The sequence below is a fragment of the Canis lupus genome, chromosome 4 (assembly GCF_048164855.1).
Source record: "Canis lupus baileyi chromosome 4, mCanLup2.hap1, whole genome shotgun sequence".
NCBI classification, from domain to species: domain Eukaryota; kingdom Metazoa; phylum Chordata; class Mammalia; order Carnivora; family Canidae; genus Canis; species Canis lupus.
Genome location: NC_132841.1, coordinates 56,628,361 through 56,644,838, shown reverse-complemented (window position 1 = coordinate 56,644,838; position 16,478 = coordinate 56,628,361). Strand labels below are relative to the sequence as shown.

General features: G+C 42.7%; 1 protein-coding gene across 4 annotated transcripts in view; it reads left to right on the top strand.

Annotated features, from left to right (window-relative positions):
* GRIA1 (glutamate ionotropic receptor AMPA type subunit 1) overlaps positions 1 to 16,478 on the top strand; it is a 299,091-nt gene that overhangs the window by 185,560 nt on the left and 97,053 nt on the right. For all 4 annotated transcript variants that reach the window (XM_072824421.1, XM_072824420.1, XM_072824419.1 and 1 more), the window contains one exon: positions 5,983 to 6,087. In XM_072824421.1, coding sequence (XP_072680522.1) covers positions 5,983 to 6,087 — 105 coding nt within the window. The remainder of the gene's footprint in view (positions 1 to 5,982; positions 6,088 to 16,478) is intronic.

Sequence of the window (16,478 nt, the reverse complement as noted above, 5' to 3'; positions counted from 1 at the left end):
ATCCTACTGACGCTCAGTCCGTGGAACCTGTGGTTGAGGGCTCAAGTCTCTGCTGCCCTAACCACTGGCCTTCAGGTCACACACTGGGAAGAGACCTGTAGTGTTCAGCTTGTGTTAACACTAGGATGTATGTGAGTTAGGCCTGAAGGAATAAGCCCATTATTCTAAAAATAACAGTACTTGCCAGCTCCAGTATGTTAAGGGCTTCCTATGTATATGAGGTTCTGAACATATTTTACATGTTTGATCTCATTAAATCCTCAATATAATACTCTGAGGTAGCTAGTTTTATTAATTGTGCTTTATAATTGGAGACACTGAGCCTCAGAGGTATTTTTTTAATTTTCCAAAATTATATAGCTGGTTAGTGGTGAAACAGTAAAATTGGAACTCCAACACAACTCTACTTGCTACTTCACTCTGTATATGTAACTGCTCTGAAGTCTCAGAGGTCCAGCCCAGCAGGGGAGACACAGGGCTATGGCCCAGCTAGCAGTAGCACATGACCTTGGATAGTGTCTGTGCACTCCCTTATCCCCCTCATCCTCCAGTAATTTCCCCAGGAACAGAGGGAAGATCATCAGTCGCCTGCCTACTGCTTGCCTGACATCCAGGGAGCCGTTCAGAATAGTAATGAGCCCATGTCCTGGAAGCTCCCAGTACTCCAGGAAGGAGTAGACACGAGGGTGCCCATAAGTCTGCTTCTGGCTGGCAGAAAAGATGCAGCTCCCCAAGTCAGGCTCTTAGCATTTGGACATCATAGGCTCATCAAAGATATGATTTCTAAAAGCTCTGGACTGCTTTTCCTAGAAAAATGCACACATGTAGATACATATATTTTTGAATGACCAGGAGTCAAGAGACCATATATACTCCTGGAAGCCCATCCTAGGACTTCAGGTGAAGAATACCTTCCCCAAATAATAATCAAACCTCTTAGTTTTCGTGTTTGCAATCTGTCAGGCAGTAATCAAACATATCAAAAGGAAGGTATCCCCAGCATTTTGCTAAGTGAGATCTGAAGTGGTGTGAGCAATAGGGGTGTAAGACATAGTTCCTGCCTTTTAGGATGCAAGACATACTTTTGAATCAAAGACAAACTCAAGAAACACTAGCTAAAAAGGTATGGATTAAGGTATAAATAAAATAGCCAAGCTCTTAATCCTATGGATGTTCACAGCAGAATGCCATGACTGGGGAATGTGGACATCAACAAGGCTTCCTATAAGAATGGGACTGAGGCTTTAAATAAAGTGATCAGGGCCACCTGCGTGGCTCAATGGTTTGGTGTGTCTGCCTTCAGCCCAGGGTGTGATCCTGTAGTCCTGGAATCAAGTCCCGCATGGGCTCCCTGCATCCTGCTTCTCCCTCTGCCTGGGTCTCTGCCTCTGTGTGTGTGTGTGTGTCTCTCATGAATAAATAAATAAAATATAAATAAATAAATAAATAAATAAATAAATAAATAAATAAATAAATAAAGTGACCATACAATTCAGCGTCCAAACTGGGACACTTACGAATTAAAGAGAAAGCTATCATCAATTTATCCAGAATAAGAGATGTGGATTGGAACTGTCTCAAGCCAATTGAGATGGATAGTCATGAAAGCTTTAAAGGAAGGATAAATTCAAACAAAGAGTGAATAGGGTTTTGGAGGGTGTGGATAGAGATGTAAATGATATCCAGCAGGAGACTAGAGTCAGGGTACAAGCGAGGGCTTGTGGGCATCATGTTCAGCTGTTAGGGAGTTAGGAGGAGAAAAGTTGCATTCTCATCATGGCTCCACCAAGCCCTAGCTCAAATATCTTGGACTAACTCCTTAACTTTTCTGGTATTGATTTCTTCAGCTCCTAAATGTACATCATCCTCTTAATACTGCCTGCCTCATTGGCTTGTCACAAGGTTCAAAAGTTAAAAGAAAAAGAAAGAAAGGAAGGAAGGAAGGAAGGAAGGAAGGAAGGAAGGAAGGAAAGAAAGAAAAGAAAAAGAAAAGAAAGAAAGAGAGAAAGAAAAAGAAGAATGAATGAAAGAATGAACAAAAGAAAGAAAGAAGGGATCCCTGGGTGGCGCAGCGGTTTGGCGCCTGCCTTTGGCCCAGGGCGCGATCCTGGAGACCCGGGATCGAATCCCACGTAGGGCTCCCGGTGCATGGTGCCTGCTTCTCCCTCTGCCTGTGTCTCTGCCTCTCTCTCTCTCTCTGTGTGACTATCATAAATAAATAAAAATTAAAAAAAAAAGAAAGAAAGAAAAAAGAAAGAGAAAGAATAAGGTTCTTTGAATATTGAGGCAACTAAATGAGATGGTTAAAGCCAAGTTATTCTTCCCATTGTGTACATGGGAAAGTAGGAACTCATAAGAGTCCTGAGACCTGCCCTAGCCACAATAAACAGAATGCGGTCCACTGGGGACCTAGTCCACAGGCCCTGACCTCCCATAACCAGCAGGCCCTCAGGAGGAAGGACCATGAGGATGGATCCACCTGAAGGCAGCCACAAAGAGGTTACAGAAGCCCTGGGTCTGGAGCATCTCTTCTGCCTCCCCCAGGAATAGGAGGTGGAGAAGGCTGCAGTGTTGATGCCTCAAATAGTGGAAACACCACCCGGCACTCTCCTGTACAAAGCAGGAAAGAAAAGTTGTGCTTTAGCATCTCATTGGTGGCCGACTCTGAGCTGGCACACAATACCATTTGCAGGAAACCACAGCTAATCCTCTATTTTTCACAGAGGGAGCTGGCAGGAGCCAGGATGGCAACAGGAGTTCCAGGAAACAAGAACTAAGAGTAAACTCAGTCTGACCCCAGTCTTCCTCAGATGGGTGATGGTAAGGATGAGGGCCAAGAAATTCAGCCCTGATGGATAGGACAGCAGTTTCCTGATTTGCCCAGAGTGGATGTTTCTGAGAAGCTGCTGCTTCTGACTATGAGTCCACACTGTCCACATAAATGGTTTGGGGCTGAGCCATTCTCTTGACCTCTCCTTGCTCTGCCATCATAGAAGGGTGATTCTGGGACATCTCCTTTCCGATTTATTTAAGTATGTGTAAGTCTTGGCTTCTCCAACTAGAGAGTAAGAGCTGACAGCTGCCCCAGACCTCTCATGACTCACTGTGAATTCTGAACCCAAGTGCCATAAGCTCTAAGTCTCAATAATCCTATCTATAAAATGGGCAAAATAACTGCTATTCTTGCTCCTTAATGGGTTTCTGTGAACGTCAAATAAACATCTTCCTATGGGGAAAAAAAATAAACATCTTCCTATGAAAACATGTGACATTGCAAGTCCCTCCAGGTAGGAGACCTAAAATTTTGCTAATGATTTTTTTGGAAATCAAAAAAGTCTTGAAAAAATGACAGTGACGAGATCTTCATTTGTGCTGAGGGAGTCCCCTACTCTGAAATAACAATTTAGCAGACTCAAGGCTTCAATGCTAAAGTCATCTTACTCTTCCATACCTTACCTACCCTGCTACCCCAGAGTTGTCGTAGTAGCCATCCTCATCATCCTCACCATTCAAATAATGTACACTTCACATGGAATGTTCATGTCCCAGGCAATACACGAAGCATGTCCATTCTTTGAGGAGGAAACCAAGAACAGAGAGAGGCTCGGTGACCTGCCCACGGCCATGGCCTCATAGTTAGGCATTAACAAAGCATGGTGGGGGATATGCCCAGCAACAGTGGGTGGCAGTAGTAGGCATGTAGACCATCCTGCTGTGCATATTTCTGTGTCACCCACTCATAGCCTAGCAAGGTAGCATTGTCCCCTGTTTGAGAGGTCACTTGGCATTATCAGTGAAGATACTGGAATATATCAGAAGCCCTGGATTTTAGGCCAGCCTTTGACATTGAGAAGTCTTAAGTCTAGAGCAAATCAGTTTACCTGCCAGAGATTTGGTTTCTCCCACGTAAGGGAAGATCTTCTCTAAATGGCATACCTTAGGGGTTCCTGTATATGGAGATGAATATGCATGAGAGTGCTTTATAAACATGAAACACTTGGCAAATAGTGGTAGTTATTATCGACACTATTACTAACAATAAAAATAACAGCTGGCCTTTGTTGAATACTCACCATGAGGCCAGCATCGATCATAAAATATCTCATTTAATCCTTAAAACAACCTTAAGGCATAATTGACTCTTAACTGCTCCCATTAAACAAATGAGGAAACTGAGTCATAGAAGTATTACACAATTTATACTAAAATGCCATACTAATAATCGCTATGATATGTGAGACCAGGGCCAAAGGACAGATGCCTATTTGCATCATTTACGACACCCCTCCTTCTGTTTGGGAAAATCGGTCATCTGAACATGTGTCTCAGTCTGTATTCCCAGAGGAGTTAGATAAACCAGTACTTAGAACTCGAATCAATGGGAAAGCCAGAGATGGGCAAGAGACAATGAAGGTGAGAAGGTAAAGTTGTAAATGGATTAAAATGGCTCCCTTCCTCTTATTCTTCCTAGGAGGACATGCTTTGTTTTCTCTCTGAAAAGCAAAGCCAGCCTAGACTTTTCCAGAGTAAGGATTTTTCCATATTTCATCTGAGAGAGTGAAGAGCTTGTTGTATAATTTGTTCAGCGCTCTGGGCCTGTCATGACCTCCCCACTGAGACTTCACACCAGAAGGTGATGAGAGAGGGTCATCCTCAGAGCAGTCAGTCTCCCTCACTCCTTCTGTCCCTCCTTGTCTCTCTCTCTTTCACTCCTCCACTCCTTCTCTCAAATACACACACACCCCAACTATTCTTAAATCTTCTGAGGACACAGGAGCTGGTCACTGTCAGAAAGAGATAAAACCCTATAAGTCTTCCCTTTAAGCTATTTGAAGGGGGGAAATAAATGGTGTCGGGTTACGGAGCCGGGTTACTATTGAGTTACAGGTAGACACTCACCTGACTGGCCTTAAGCCAGACTGATCTGAGAACACATGGTGGGTCACCATTAGAGAATGTGCTTTCTTGTACCTGAGCACATGACATATAGCTAGACTCATCCTTAACTGGAGGGTGGACTTGGGTGAGATTTATTGGTCACCTCCAGAGTAGCAGATTTGACTAAAGCTCTTGAATCCCACATGTTGGCCACTTGATCTTTTATATGATATTGAAGATATGAGGCCATGAGAGTTTGATGTAACTCGTTTGTGGGAAAGAAATCCCATACAGCATATTTGTGATTGAATAGAGAAATTTTGTTTAAACCAGATGAGACTTGTTTAAAGCCCTGCATGCTCTGGTCTTAACATGGAGGGTTCTCCTTGGGTATTTTAAAATTTTCACAGCACTTTCTCATTTGCTGTGTCATCTAGATAGGCCTGGAATTTTGGAAACCAGAGGTTTAGAGAGGTGAATCATCCAAGGACACTGAGCTTCTTAGGGTCAAATTCAGATCTCCCAGTTCCAGGTCTTCAGATTCCCACAAATTTTATTCCCCAGCCTCACAAGGGAACTAAGAAACCATATTCAGGCATCCTGAGGCATTATAAGGCTGGCTTCTTCTCCTGACCCACCAGGGATGGCACACACTATTCTCTGTCCTTTATAGACCTCCTTCTCTTTCTCCACTAACGGCATGTGTCTGACGGCCTGGGCCACCTCATGATAAGGGGTGTTCTGAGAGTATGGTCATGATAAGGGGGTGTTTTGAGAGTATGGTCATGATAAGGGGTGTTCTTTCAGGGATGGTGCAGAGATTTCTTATCGGAATCTACATTGATCCATTGTTACTGTTTGCCTCAGGCAACAGATGAAAAAGGTTTTGAGGATGAATCCGTTTGGTAAGAAATAGAACTGTGCTCTGATGGCAATGTCTGCTATGGGCAAGGGAGTAGTGAGGTTTTTTAGTAGCTGTGTTGTTCCAAAACCTCATCCTATGTAAGCTTCTCAGGTTCTGGATTTTTGCTTCAGCAGCAAAAGTAAACAAAATGGAAGTGGGACTTCTGAGTTCATGGTTCACTACTTGGCTTTCCTTTCCAGGTGCGGTTTGAAGGCTTGACAGGAAACGTGCAGTTTAATGAGAAGGGACGCCGGACCAACTACACCCTTCATGTGATTGAAATGAAGCATGATGGCATCCGAAAGGTAAAGGCCACCTTTGCTTCCATTCCACAGGGAAGTTAGAGCTGAGCGGAGGAGAGGGCCAGAGTGCAGGGCTTTGTGAGCCCATCTTTCCTGGACTGAATCTCTTTGAAGAGACTCAGGCAACAAGGATTCTAGACTCAGTTCTGCCACTAACTAGCCGGGACTTTGGGCTAGTTCTCTGTGAATTAACTCACCCATCTTCAAAATAGAGATAAAAAAATATCTACCTTTATTGCAGGGTAATAGTGAAGATCCAAAGGATGGGAAAATACTTTGAAAATATAAAGTAATAGATGTGCATGAAATGCTACTGCTGTCCCTGAGGGATTCTGAAGAAATTGAGAATGATGATTATTGATGAAGTTAAGCCATTTTCTCCTGATCCACACTTGGTCACATCTACTCCATTTCTCCTATGGAAGGAGTGAAAAATATGTGTGTGCATTCCCCTCTTTTTCTTAGCCAATTCCTTCACCACCTTAACACTGAGAGTAAATGTCACTCTCTAGGGAAGCCTTCCATGGTCTCTGTTTTTAGGCCTCATGGCAGCCTCTATTTTTCTGTCCATGGCCTCCATTATACTCTTTATTCCTTATGGTGGCACGATGCAGTGGTGAGAGGCATGGCATAGTATGGTAGAAGGTTAGTAGAGTGCCATGGACCAGAGTGTTAGCTCTGGAATCCTGGAACTCAATCCTGGCATCACCACTTACCAGTCCATGATTCTGGACAAGTTATTCAGGTTCTTTGTGCTTCATTTTCTCTTCTGGTAAATGAGGATCACTTAAATAATGCCAACCCCAATGGGGCTCATTGAGAGGATTAAATGACCTCAAATAATGCCAACCCCATTGGAGCTGCCAACCTCAATGGGCTCATTGAGAGGATTGAATGACCTCATGTGTGCAGAAGTATTAAGTGCTGGGCCTGGCACGTTGAAAGTTGGGTCTAATCACTCAAACTTAATGCTGTCTATACCAGTGATGTCAAATACAGTTGCTACTAGCCATGCACAGCTATTTAAATTTAATTTTTAGTTAATCAAAATTGAAAAATCGGTCCCTCAGTTGGACTAGCCATGTGGTAAGTGCTCAAGAGCCCCATGTGGTTAGTAGCCAAGGAGACAGCACAGATGGAGAACATTTCCCTCATCACAGAAAGTTCTACCAGACAGCTCTGCTTATGCTCTCTGTCCCCACTTCCCATAAACCCAGATACTTTTCTCTCTTGTCTGGAACCCCACCCTCCATAGTCTTATCTTACCACATCCCATTCCCCCAAGGCTGTATTATTTTCCTATTTTCCTATGGCTGCTGTAACTAATTACCTCAAACAGTGGCTGAAACAACACAAATATATCATAGGTCACAAGTCTTACTTAGTTCTCACTGGGCTAAAATCAAGATATTAGCAGGCTGTGTACCTTGTGGGGAATCTACTGCAAGCAATGCTCATCCAGAAATAATCCAAGTCTGAGTTCATTTCTGTTTTCCCCTGTTCTTCTGACTACCACACCGGAAAAGACATCAACTAGGTTACATAGCTCTTATAAATCCTCAATTTCCACATCTATAAAATGGAGACATATCATGTATGTACTGGCACCTGATCGTGGCTCAGTGAATGTCACCTGTGTGAGTGGTTACTGACAGGTATGGTCAATGTCAAGGAGGTGGCATGTGACTAAAGTCTGAAAGCACTGGGATGACTTGTTTACCTTTTTCAAAGCATTTTGTCCTTTGGTGTGGTTGTAAAGAACACCAGCTTCATCATATAGTTCTCCTTTTCTAGATGGATTAACTGAGGCAGGCCAGCCCAAAAAGCTGCCTAAGGTCTTTGAGTGAGATATGAATAAATGAGGACCTTAATTTGGGCCCTATGACCCTCCAGGCCACATTCGTCTTGCTGCAGCCACTGCCACAGCTGAGTGGCTCAAGCGACATAATTGGAACATTTCCAATGACTGGTGGTGGGGAATGGAGAGCTCAGAGTATTTTGCTGCCCTTAGAAGGGACACCAGTTATGTGACCTCCTTCCCAGACCATCTTCCTTTCAGATGCAGAGAAGGGGTGGTGTCACCCCCTGCAGTATACATGAAAACATAAAAGTAGTTCTTTTGTGTAAGGCCTTGAGCAGGCAAGCTAGTTGCTCCTACATAGAAAATTGTTGACCATGAATAGACCTGGGCTTTCCCTCAGAATTCTCAGAATGGCCTATTGCCTTCAGGGGGGAAAAAAGTATTGCTATTTTCTGGTGGACAAAATTGGCACATGTATACAATATATGAGCAGTTGTGTGATTGTCAAAATTAAAACATGGATGTTTATCCAGTTCTTTTCCCTGCAGGGTAATGAAGTGGTTGAAAATAAAGCCAGATTCTTCTCTACATGTGACCAGTAGGCTAGATATAATGGTGATGAGATAAGGATGAGTAGAAGGCAGAGACTACTACCCTGGCTCTGTCATCACCCAAAAAGGTGGCCTTAACTTCTCTGGGTCTTTAAAATGAGTGAGAGGTGCTGGGCTGTGCAACCCCTAATTCCTCTCTGCACTGATGCCTTGAACACTAATGCATGTGACATCTTCGTCAGCCTCACCCCTCCAGTTATATCATCCCTCTCCTGGCTGGACTCCAGCTTCCTTGGTGCAAATGGGGTTAGGGACCTTCCTCAGCTGACCAACTGCCCATTGGTATGAACTCCCCCAATCACTCCTCCTGGGAACAGGAGTCTCAGCACTTTGTGCTGACCCTACAACTTACCAGAGACTGTGGGGAGGCCCCTCAGCTCCTCAAGACTTACACTTACTGTAGCAAGATTAGTGGTTCTCAAACTTCAGTGAATAGAAGAATTCTTCTAATAGAAAATAGAAAAAGAAATTTCTTCTAATAGAAAAATAGAATTTTTCTACTCACTAGAGGTCATTAAAAGCATAGATTCCTGGGTCCCAACTGCTGGACGCTCTGCTTTTAGAGAACAGAGATGAGGCTCAGGAGTGTGCACATTTTAAAAAACCTGCTCCCCCAGCAAGGAGGCTCATGGTGGTCTAGGTAGTTTGATGAGAAACACAGGCAAAAGGGTTATGAGCTTAGGTTTGGAGGCAGAGAGGCCAGGATTTAAGTCTCTGCTTTGCTCTTTACTAGGCACATGACCTGGAACAGGTTATTTAGCCTCCCTGGAACTCAGTTATATCATCTCCTCCAAAAGAGGAATAATATCCTCACCTTCACAGTGTTGCTATCAGAATTAAAGGAAACTGCCTCTTGCCCCCTCTACTTACAGTGAGGGATTCAGGAAAATAGCACCTGACATGTAGGGGACATCATTCAGCGCATGTTTGCTTTGTTTGTTTAAACTTCCTTCTTTGGGCCACAGGGATTTTTGGCTTGTTTGTTTGTTTGTTTTGGTCAGCCTTGAGTTTGAGTGAATCAGGCTATACAAGACCATGGAATGGATAAACCACCAAACAGAAATAACAGAATAACCTTAAAATCCATGAGCAAATGGCTGTGCTTTATTTTTCAGATCCTGAGGCTGTTTTTCAACTTACTTTCCAATGACTAAATTCTTGCTTAGGCTGTGGGCTCAAGCATCCTTTGTTTACAGGGAATCTGACTTTGAGAAAATCAATTCCTCCACATCTGTGGCTTCAGGCCTTTTACTCAATCAGCCTCCTAGCAAAGTAATTTCTTAGATTCAAGAGTGACCTATTTGTGTTCGTATCAATGAACATTACGTGGCCTTACCTGATATATGTAATAAAGAGGAGCTGCTGCTTCTTGATTTGGGGCCTTGGGGACACTCTCCTGATCTTCTGGCCTATATCCTTGGCACTGATGTGCCAACATGCCCTACAGGTATCTGGGGCCAATCTGACATGCCACTGAAATGTGCACACTTCCAAGCATCCATACATCATACATTTCACAGCTACAGATCCCAGAATTGTCATTGGCTTTGTTAAAGCCAAATCCTCAGGAAATCTTGTTCACCAGGGGTGCTGATTTAGAGATCTCTATCTGAGATCTAAAATACCTCGTCAAATTCAGGTAAGATCACAAATTCTGATAAATGGCTGCCAAGGGAGAAATGTAGGGGAAATTCTCCTTTCATCAAAGGACCAGCACTGTGAATTTAACCATCTTTACCATCGTCATTGGTCCTATGGATATCTTCTAATCTGACTGCAAGCAACTACTTCTCATTGCAACCTAACTTGAGTCCCCCTGCCCTGCCACAAATTTCTTATCCCTGGTTCTAACCCTCTGTGTAACTGCAGAGGAAAGTCTGGGCAGGAAAGCAAACTAAAGTGACACAAAGTCCTGTTGATGTCAAAAGTAACCTACAGTCCCAAAGAATTCACAGCCTTCCCATTCCATAGGATCTTTTGAAGTTTTTCTGTAAATCCTTGCTACCCAACTTTGGACATGCCAAATCCTCTAAGACATCACTCCAACCCATCCACCTCTCTCTATTTCAACTGCTGGCCCTGGAGCCCAGGCCACCTCCACACCTGCCTGGACACATTCAGGAGCCTCCTGACCTGTCACTAGTCCTGCTGTCTACGTCCTTACTCTTCTACAAAGCCATTTCCCACCACAAGAACTGGCAAAAATGTTCAAATTTGCATCAGATTCTATTTCTCCTCTGCTTAAAACTTTCCACTGGCTTCCTGTTGTGAGTAAATATAACCCTTCACCTTGACCTTCAGAACCCTAGATGCCGCTTCCCTCTGGCACGGGCTCTTAACTCCTTTTTCTCTAGCTCATCACTTCGCAGCTACCCTGACATCTTTCTATCCCTTTGCCTGGTGTTCTCTATCACTGCAGTTTCCTGCACTGTCTCTCCCTGTGGTTCAGGTCTTGGCTCAAATGAAGTCACTTTGGAGAGACTGCCCCTGACCCAGCTATCTAAAGTGGCCCTCGCCCATCTGGCACAATCCCATTATCCCATTCTATTTCTTTCTTAATGCTTAGCCCTTCTGATATATTCTTGTTGGTTTATTGATCTAGATCAGGGTTGGCAAACTTCAGCCTATACACCAAATGCAGCCTGCTGCCTTCTTTTTTATAACCCATGAGCTAATAGTTTTTACATTTTTAAATGGTTGAAACAAATCAAAAGAGGACTATTTTATGATATGTGAAATTTTACAAAATAAAATTTCAGTATCCATAAATAAAATTTCCTTGGAACACAGCCACACCCATTTGTTTAGATAATGTCTGTGACTGCTTCTGCACAACAGCAGCAGAGATGAGGAGTTACAGCAAAGACTCTATGACCCACAGAGCCTAAAACATTCACTGTCCGCTTCTTTACAGGTCGTTTGCTGACTACTGGTTTGGATAGATATTGTCTTTCTTCCCCTCTTCTCCAACTCCCTGCCACTAAAATGTCAGCTCTCTAGAAGCAGGGACCATTGTTGTGTTATTTATTATGTCCTCAGTGCCTACAATATATTGACGCATAGTAAGCACATGCAAATAAGTGGTTATTTATTAAATGAGTGGACAGTTTATTGGATGTTGCTAAGCAACCAGAGTGCATACTCTTCTGGCCTATATTTCCATAGATCTGCTAGCCAGTATTAAACAAAAATGCTGCCAAATTTGAAATAACACAGAACTCAAAGCAGAATTCAAAGTCATGCATAAACTAATTCTTTAAGTGTGTTAGTTAAGATAACCCTAACTGCTGTGACAGATCAACTCTGAATTCTTAGCTCTTAATGCAATAGATGTTTAATTCTTATACATCTGATGATTAGTTTTTGGGCTGAGGGCTCTGGTTAAGATTCAGGATTTCAGAGGTTCCACTGTCTGCTTGCATCTTTCTGGCTCTCAATATCTTGCTAACAAATGAGGAAGAAACTGCCTCAGAGATTTGGGGGAGTCAGGCTAGGAGAGATATACATCACTTCTGCAGCAGTCCACTGGCCAGAACCCAGTCTTACCGGCCCACCTAGATGCCAGGTAGACTGGGAATTGTAATTGCTGGCTAGGGAGCCACTTCCCATCAACACCTGTACGCTAGGGAAACAGAACAAGAATCCTTGCTGGTCATTTAGTTGTCTTGGCCATAATAGGCAGCTTACTTTTTAAGAATGTATTATAACAGGTCTCATTTTTGGAGGTCCCAGGCTGTGGCTGTAGGGGCAGCTGGGAGATACAGTTGTGTAAAAATGACTTGCTAACTGCGCAAAGTAGATCAGTTGAATTTACTGTTCTATAATCATCTCATTCTTAGACTTCATTCACTTTAAAAATATCTGATCTGACATCTAGACTCATTTCCTACATTCAAAGAATCTTTAGAGGTACATGGAAACAGAAGATCAAAAATTATAACTGGCCCCAGGAGAAGACCTCTCACTGATAGAATTGTTTAAATCCTCTCCTGAATAGTGGGCTCCATTCTTTACCCAACCACTAGCTCTGATTTACTTTCAGATAGAATCAAAGGTCCTGCATATCCTCAGTAGAAAATCAAAGTGCTGTATAATAATTCAACCCATTTCTCTAAGAAAGGGAAATTTGCTCTCATCTCTGAAGTGCAGTGTCTCTTCAAAAATCTTTGCCAACTTTCTTTTCATTGAACTGTGGAACCAGATTTCTCAGCCTGCTAGCTTACATGAGGTGAAAGCTGGGTTTTGGTGTCACCCTGCTCTTCTGACTGGTGATATTGTTTTATTTCCCTACAAAAGGGTTAGGCATAAAATAAACTTGTTTGCAACATTTAACTATTCCTCTAGCTTTTGATATCAAGGAATCTATATATAAGCTAAGCTATATAATCATTTTTATAGATCCCAATTTAACACTAGTGCCATGATACTAGCTTTGAAGGACCACTATCTTTGAAATTAAAGTCTCTAAGCCATATAAATTGGGTTTACACAGATTTATCTTGCTTTTTCCCCTTCTTTTATCATAATAACCTGGGATTTTAGAACAATATTTTGTGGTTTGTGGAGCGCTTCCCCTAGGGCATTCTGTATGTAAAGAGGGTTACTTTGCCAAATGAATTTGAGAAATGCTGTATACTTCTTTTGGAAACTGACAATTTTAATAGTTAATTGATCCTGAAATGTCTTATACCACAGAAATCTGTTAGTCTTCAACTAAGACATACCCTCCTGAAATCATTTTTTAGTTTACTGACAACTTGAGCCACACACTATACTCATTGTTGTACATGCATTAGTTCATTTAATCCTCAGCAGCCCCAAGAGACAGACATACTGTATCAGATACTCAGGTACTTTTGATGTATCCATTCTATAGAGCAAGAACTAAGGCCCACTAAGGTCAGGTAACTGGGGATCCCTGGGTGGCTCAACGATTAACTGCCTGCCTTTGGCCCAGGGTGTGATCCTGGAGTCCTGGGATCGAGTCCCACATCAGGCTCCCTGCATGGAGCCTGCTTCTCCCTCTGCCTATGTCTCTGCCTTTCTGTGTGTGTGTGTGTGTGTGTGTGTGTGTGTGTGTGTCATGAATAAATAAATAAAATCTTAAAAAAAGAAAGGTAAAAATAGTAATTAAGAAACTCTACCTTTTAAACCAGGTCTGTCTAGGCTGGAGATCAACCTCTTGACTATCAAGACCCACTTTAAAAAATCATACCTAATAATATACTGTAGGTTTTAGAGAAATTAGTTGCCTATCAAAGGAGGCAACCTGCTCTATATTGGTGGTTTGAGTAGGAGCAACTAAACCTGGGGCTAATTGTGAAGAAAAGGAAGGCAGGGAGGGAGGAAAGAAGGGGAGGATGGAAAAGAAGGAAAAAGGGAAAGGGAATGAAAACCCCTTATCATCACCATCTTTGAGGGGGGACATGACATTTACCAGACCTCCTTCCAAGTTTGTATTGATTATATTAAATAATCTAACCTGGCTTTTATGCCCTGCCACTAATCTGCTATATAATCTGTATAAATTAGATCATTTGACTTCCCCAAGCCTCAGTTATCCCATCTATAGAGGAGAGAAAATAATTCCAAGCCTGTCTGCTATCTGAATGGCCTAAAGAGCAAAAGAGTTAAATGTTGTGAAAGTGCTTTGGAAATTCTTTTGAAACTTGCATCATGATATACTACTATAGTGGTTTTAAAATTTTTCAGCCTGAGAGCTCCTTGTAAAAGGGAATCCCAATATGCGAAAAAGCAGAGCTGACTGTTTTGAAAGAGGAATGAGGAACCTAGAGCTTCCCCCCAACTTCCAGACCCCTCACCCACCTCCCATGAAAGTGGGGAAAGATTCCCACAGATGCCCCCAGGGTTCCAAGGAGCCCTGGCCTAGCAAAGTGAGGGAGGCTAGACTGCATCCTGGCTTTGCACAAGTGCCCTGGTCCCTCTCTATAAATGGAAAGGGTTCGAAGAAATGATTCTTCATGCCTCTTCCTTCCAGCTCTGACATTCTGGAAATCTAAGTTTCTGGTTCTTGTGTCATTAGAAAGATCTCCTTCCATAGTGACTAGAAGACAACATTGTGCATGTGCACTGATGGTAGATCTTGACCCAGTGTCCTGAGAGGCCTCTGAGCTGTCTCACCATTGACACAGTCTACTGTCTCCATGTCGGAGGCACACATTGTCTTAACAAACATTTCTTGAACTGCTTCTCTGTGAAAGACTATGCTGAGCAAAGAAAGGTATCCTAGAAGGAATAGACCTCTGGCTTTTTCCACCAGGAGCCTGCAGCATGGTGGAGAGATCGAGATGGTCCCCACTGGAGACCTACTTAAGGCCTTCAGTGGTGGGCAGGCAGCTTAGCAGAGCACGTAGGGCATGGCCCTGCAGGCAACCTTCCTGATTAATATTCTGGCTCCATGTACCCACTTCATAGGTTTTTTGTGAGGATGGAAGAAGTTAAAACATAAAAAACACTTAGGAGAATGCCTGAAACCCAGTAAGCACTCACTAAATGTTAACTAAGATGATTCTCAGCCCCGACCTGAGTCCCCTCATACCAAGAATAGCATAGCCACCTTCCAGGTACATCACTTTGAGTAAGTTACAAACCCCCCTAAGCCAAATGAAATGGTACAAAAACTTCAAAACACTCAGTATCTGATATAGCAAGAACATAATCAGTGTTGGCAATTATCATCATTGCTGTTAATGGCAGTAAGATCACAGAGAGAATTGCTTCTTTCCAACTGAGGGAACAGGGAAACACATCAAGGTGACAGTGCTAGTTTTGTTGACCACTGGCATGTGCCTCAGCTTTGGAAGCCTGAGCTAAGTTCTGGCTGGTGGAAGGCCTGCTCCTCCCTCTGCATATGAGCTTCCAGTTCTCTTTCCCTTTTGACCCTATGTCTACAACCGGCAGAATAACAAAACACAACAATAAATAGAGACAGAGACAGAACTGTGTGTTTGTGAATATGTGTGTATTAGCCATGCCATTCTGCTCTTTCTAAACCTTCCATGACTCCCTGTTGCCTTCAGGATAAAGTGTATAGCGTTTAGCCTGGCATTTGAATCCATCTCCTACTCAGACCCATGTGCCCACTGCCCTGTTGAGCTAACTCTATCTTCTACCCAGGAGCCATTGAACTTACGTATCTGGGCAGATTCCTGCCTTTATATCTTGGCATATGTTCAAGTTTCTCCAGCCTAAAAGGCTTGGGCCCAACCTGTGCATCCTTCATGATCTCATGTGTTGCATGTGTCATCTCTTTCCAAGTAGGCTGGGGGACTTCTAAGAGCAAGGACTACCTCTTAGACTTTTGTATCTCTCTCAACCCACCATACAATATTACCAGAGCTTTAGCTCAGAGCTTTGCACACAATAGGGATCCAATAAATATTTGCTGAAAGACCTTGGAAAATAAGCCAGTATAAATAAGCTACTGATGTAAAAAAAAAAAAAAATAATGTTTTCAGCCAGTATTTTAGGCACTAATATATCCTCAGTATTATAATAGTTTATAATTGAAAATAGGGGAAATAAATGATAAAAGATAAAATAACCATCACTGAGGAAGTTAAATCTAGATGGAAAAATACAGTTAGTCTAAAAAGAAAGCAAAAGGAATGTAATTTTTAAATCATATGATTCCAACTACCATTCAGAATAACCTCAAGAAGAGAAGGGTAAATACGCATGGAGGAAAAAGGGGTTTGTGAACAACTGTAGGGAATTTGATTTCCACATCCCTGGCTTGCATAGTACAAAATGGTTTAGCTGCTTTAACAGTTACGCCCACCCGCCTTAAAGGGGGCAATTTCCAGACTCAGCCCATCATGGTGAGGATATTCATAGGGGAGGGGTTGGGAGGACTTGGAGAGCATTTTACCTCTCATTGTTTTTAAATACCAGTATTTTAGAGCCTGGTATGTGTGGTATTGTATGGTGTGATGATGAGGCCCTTGTTTTTTTGTCTGATG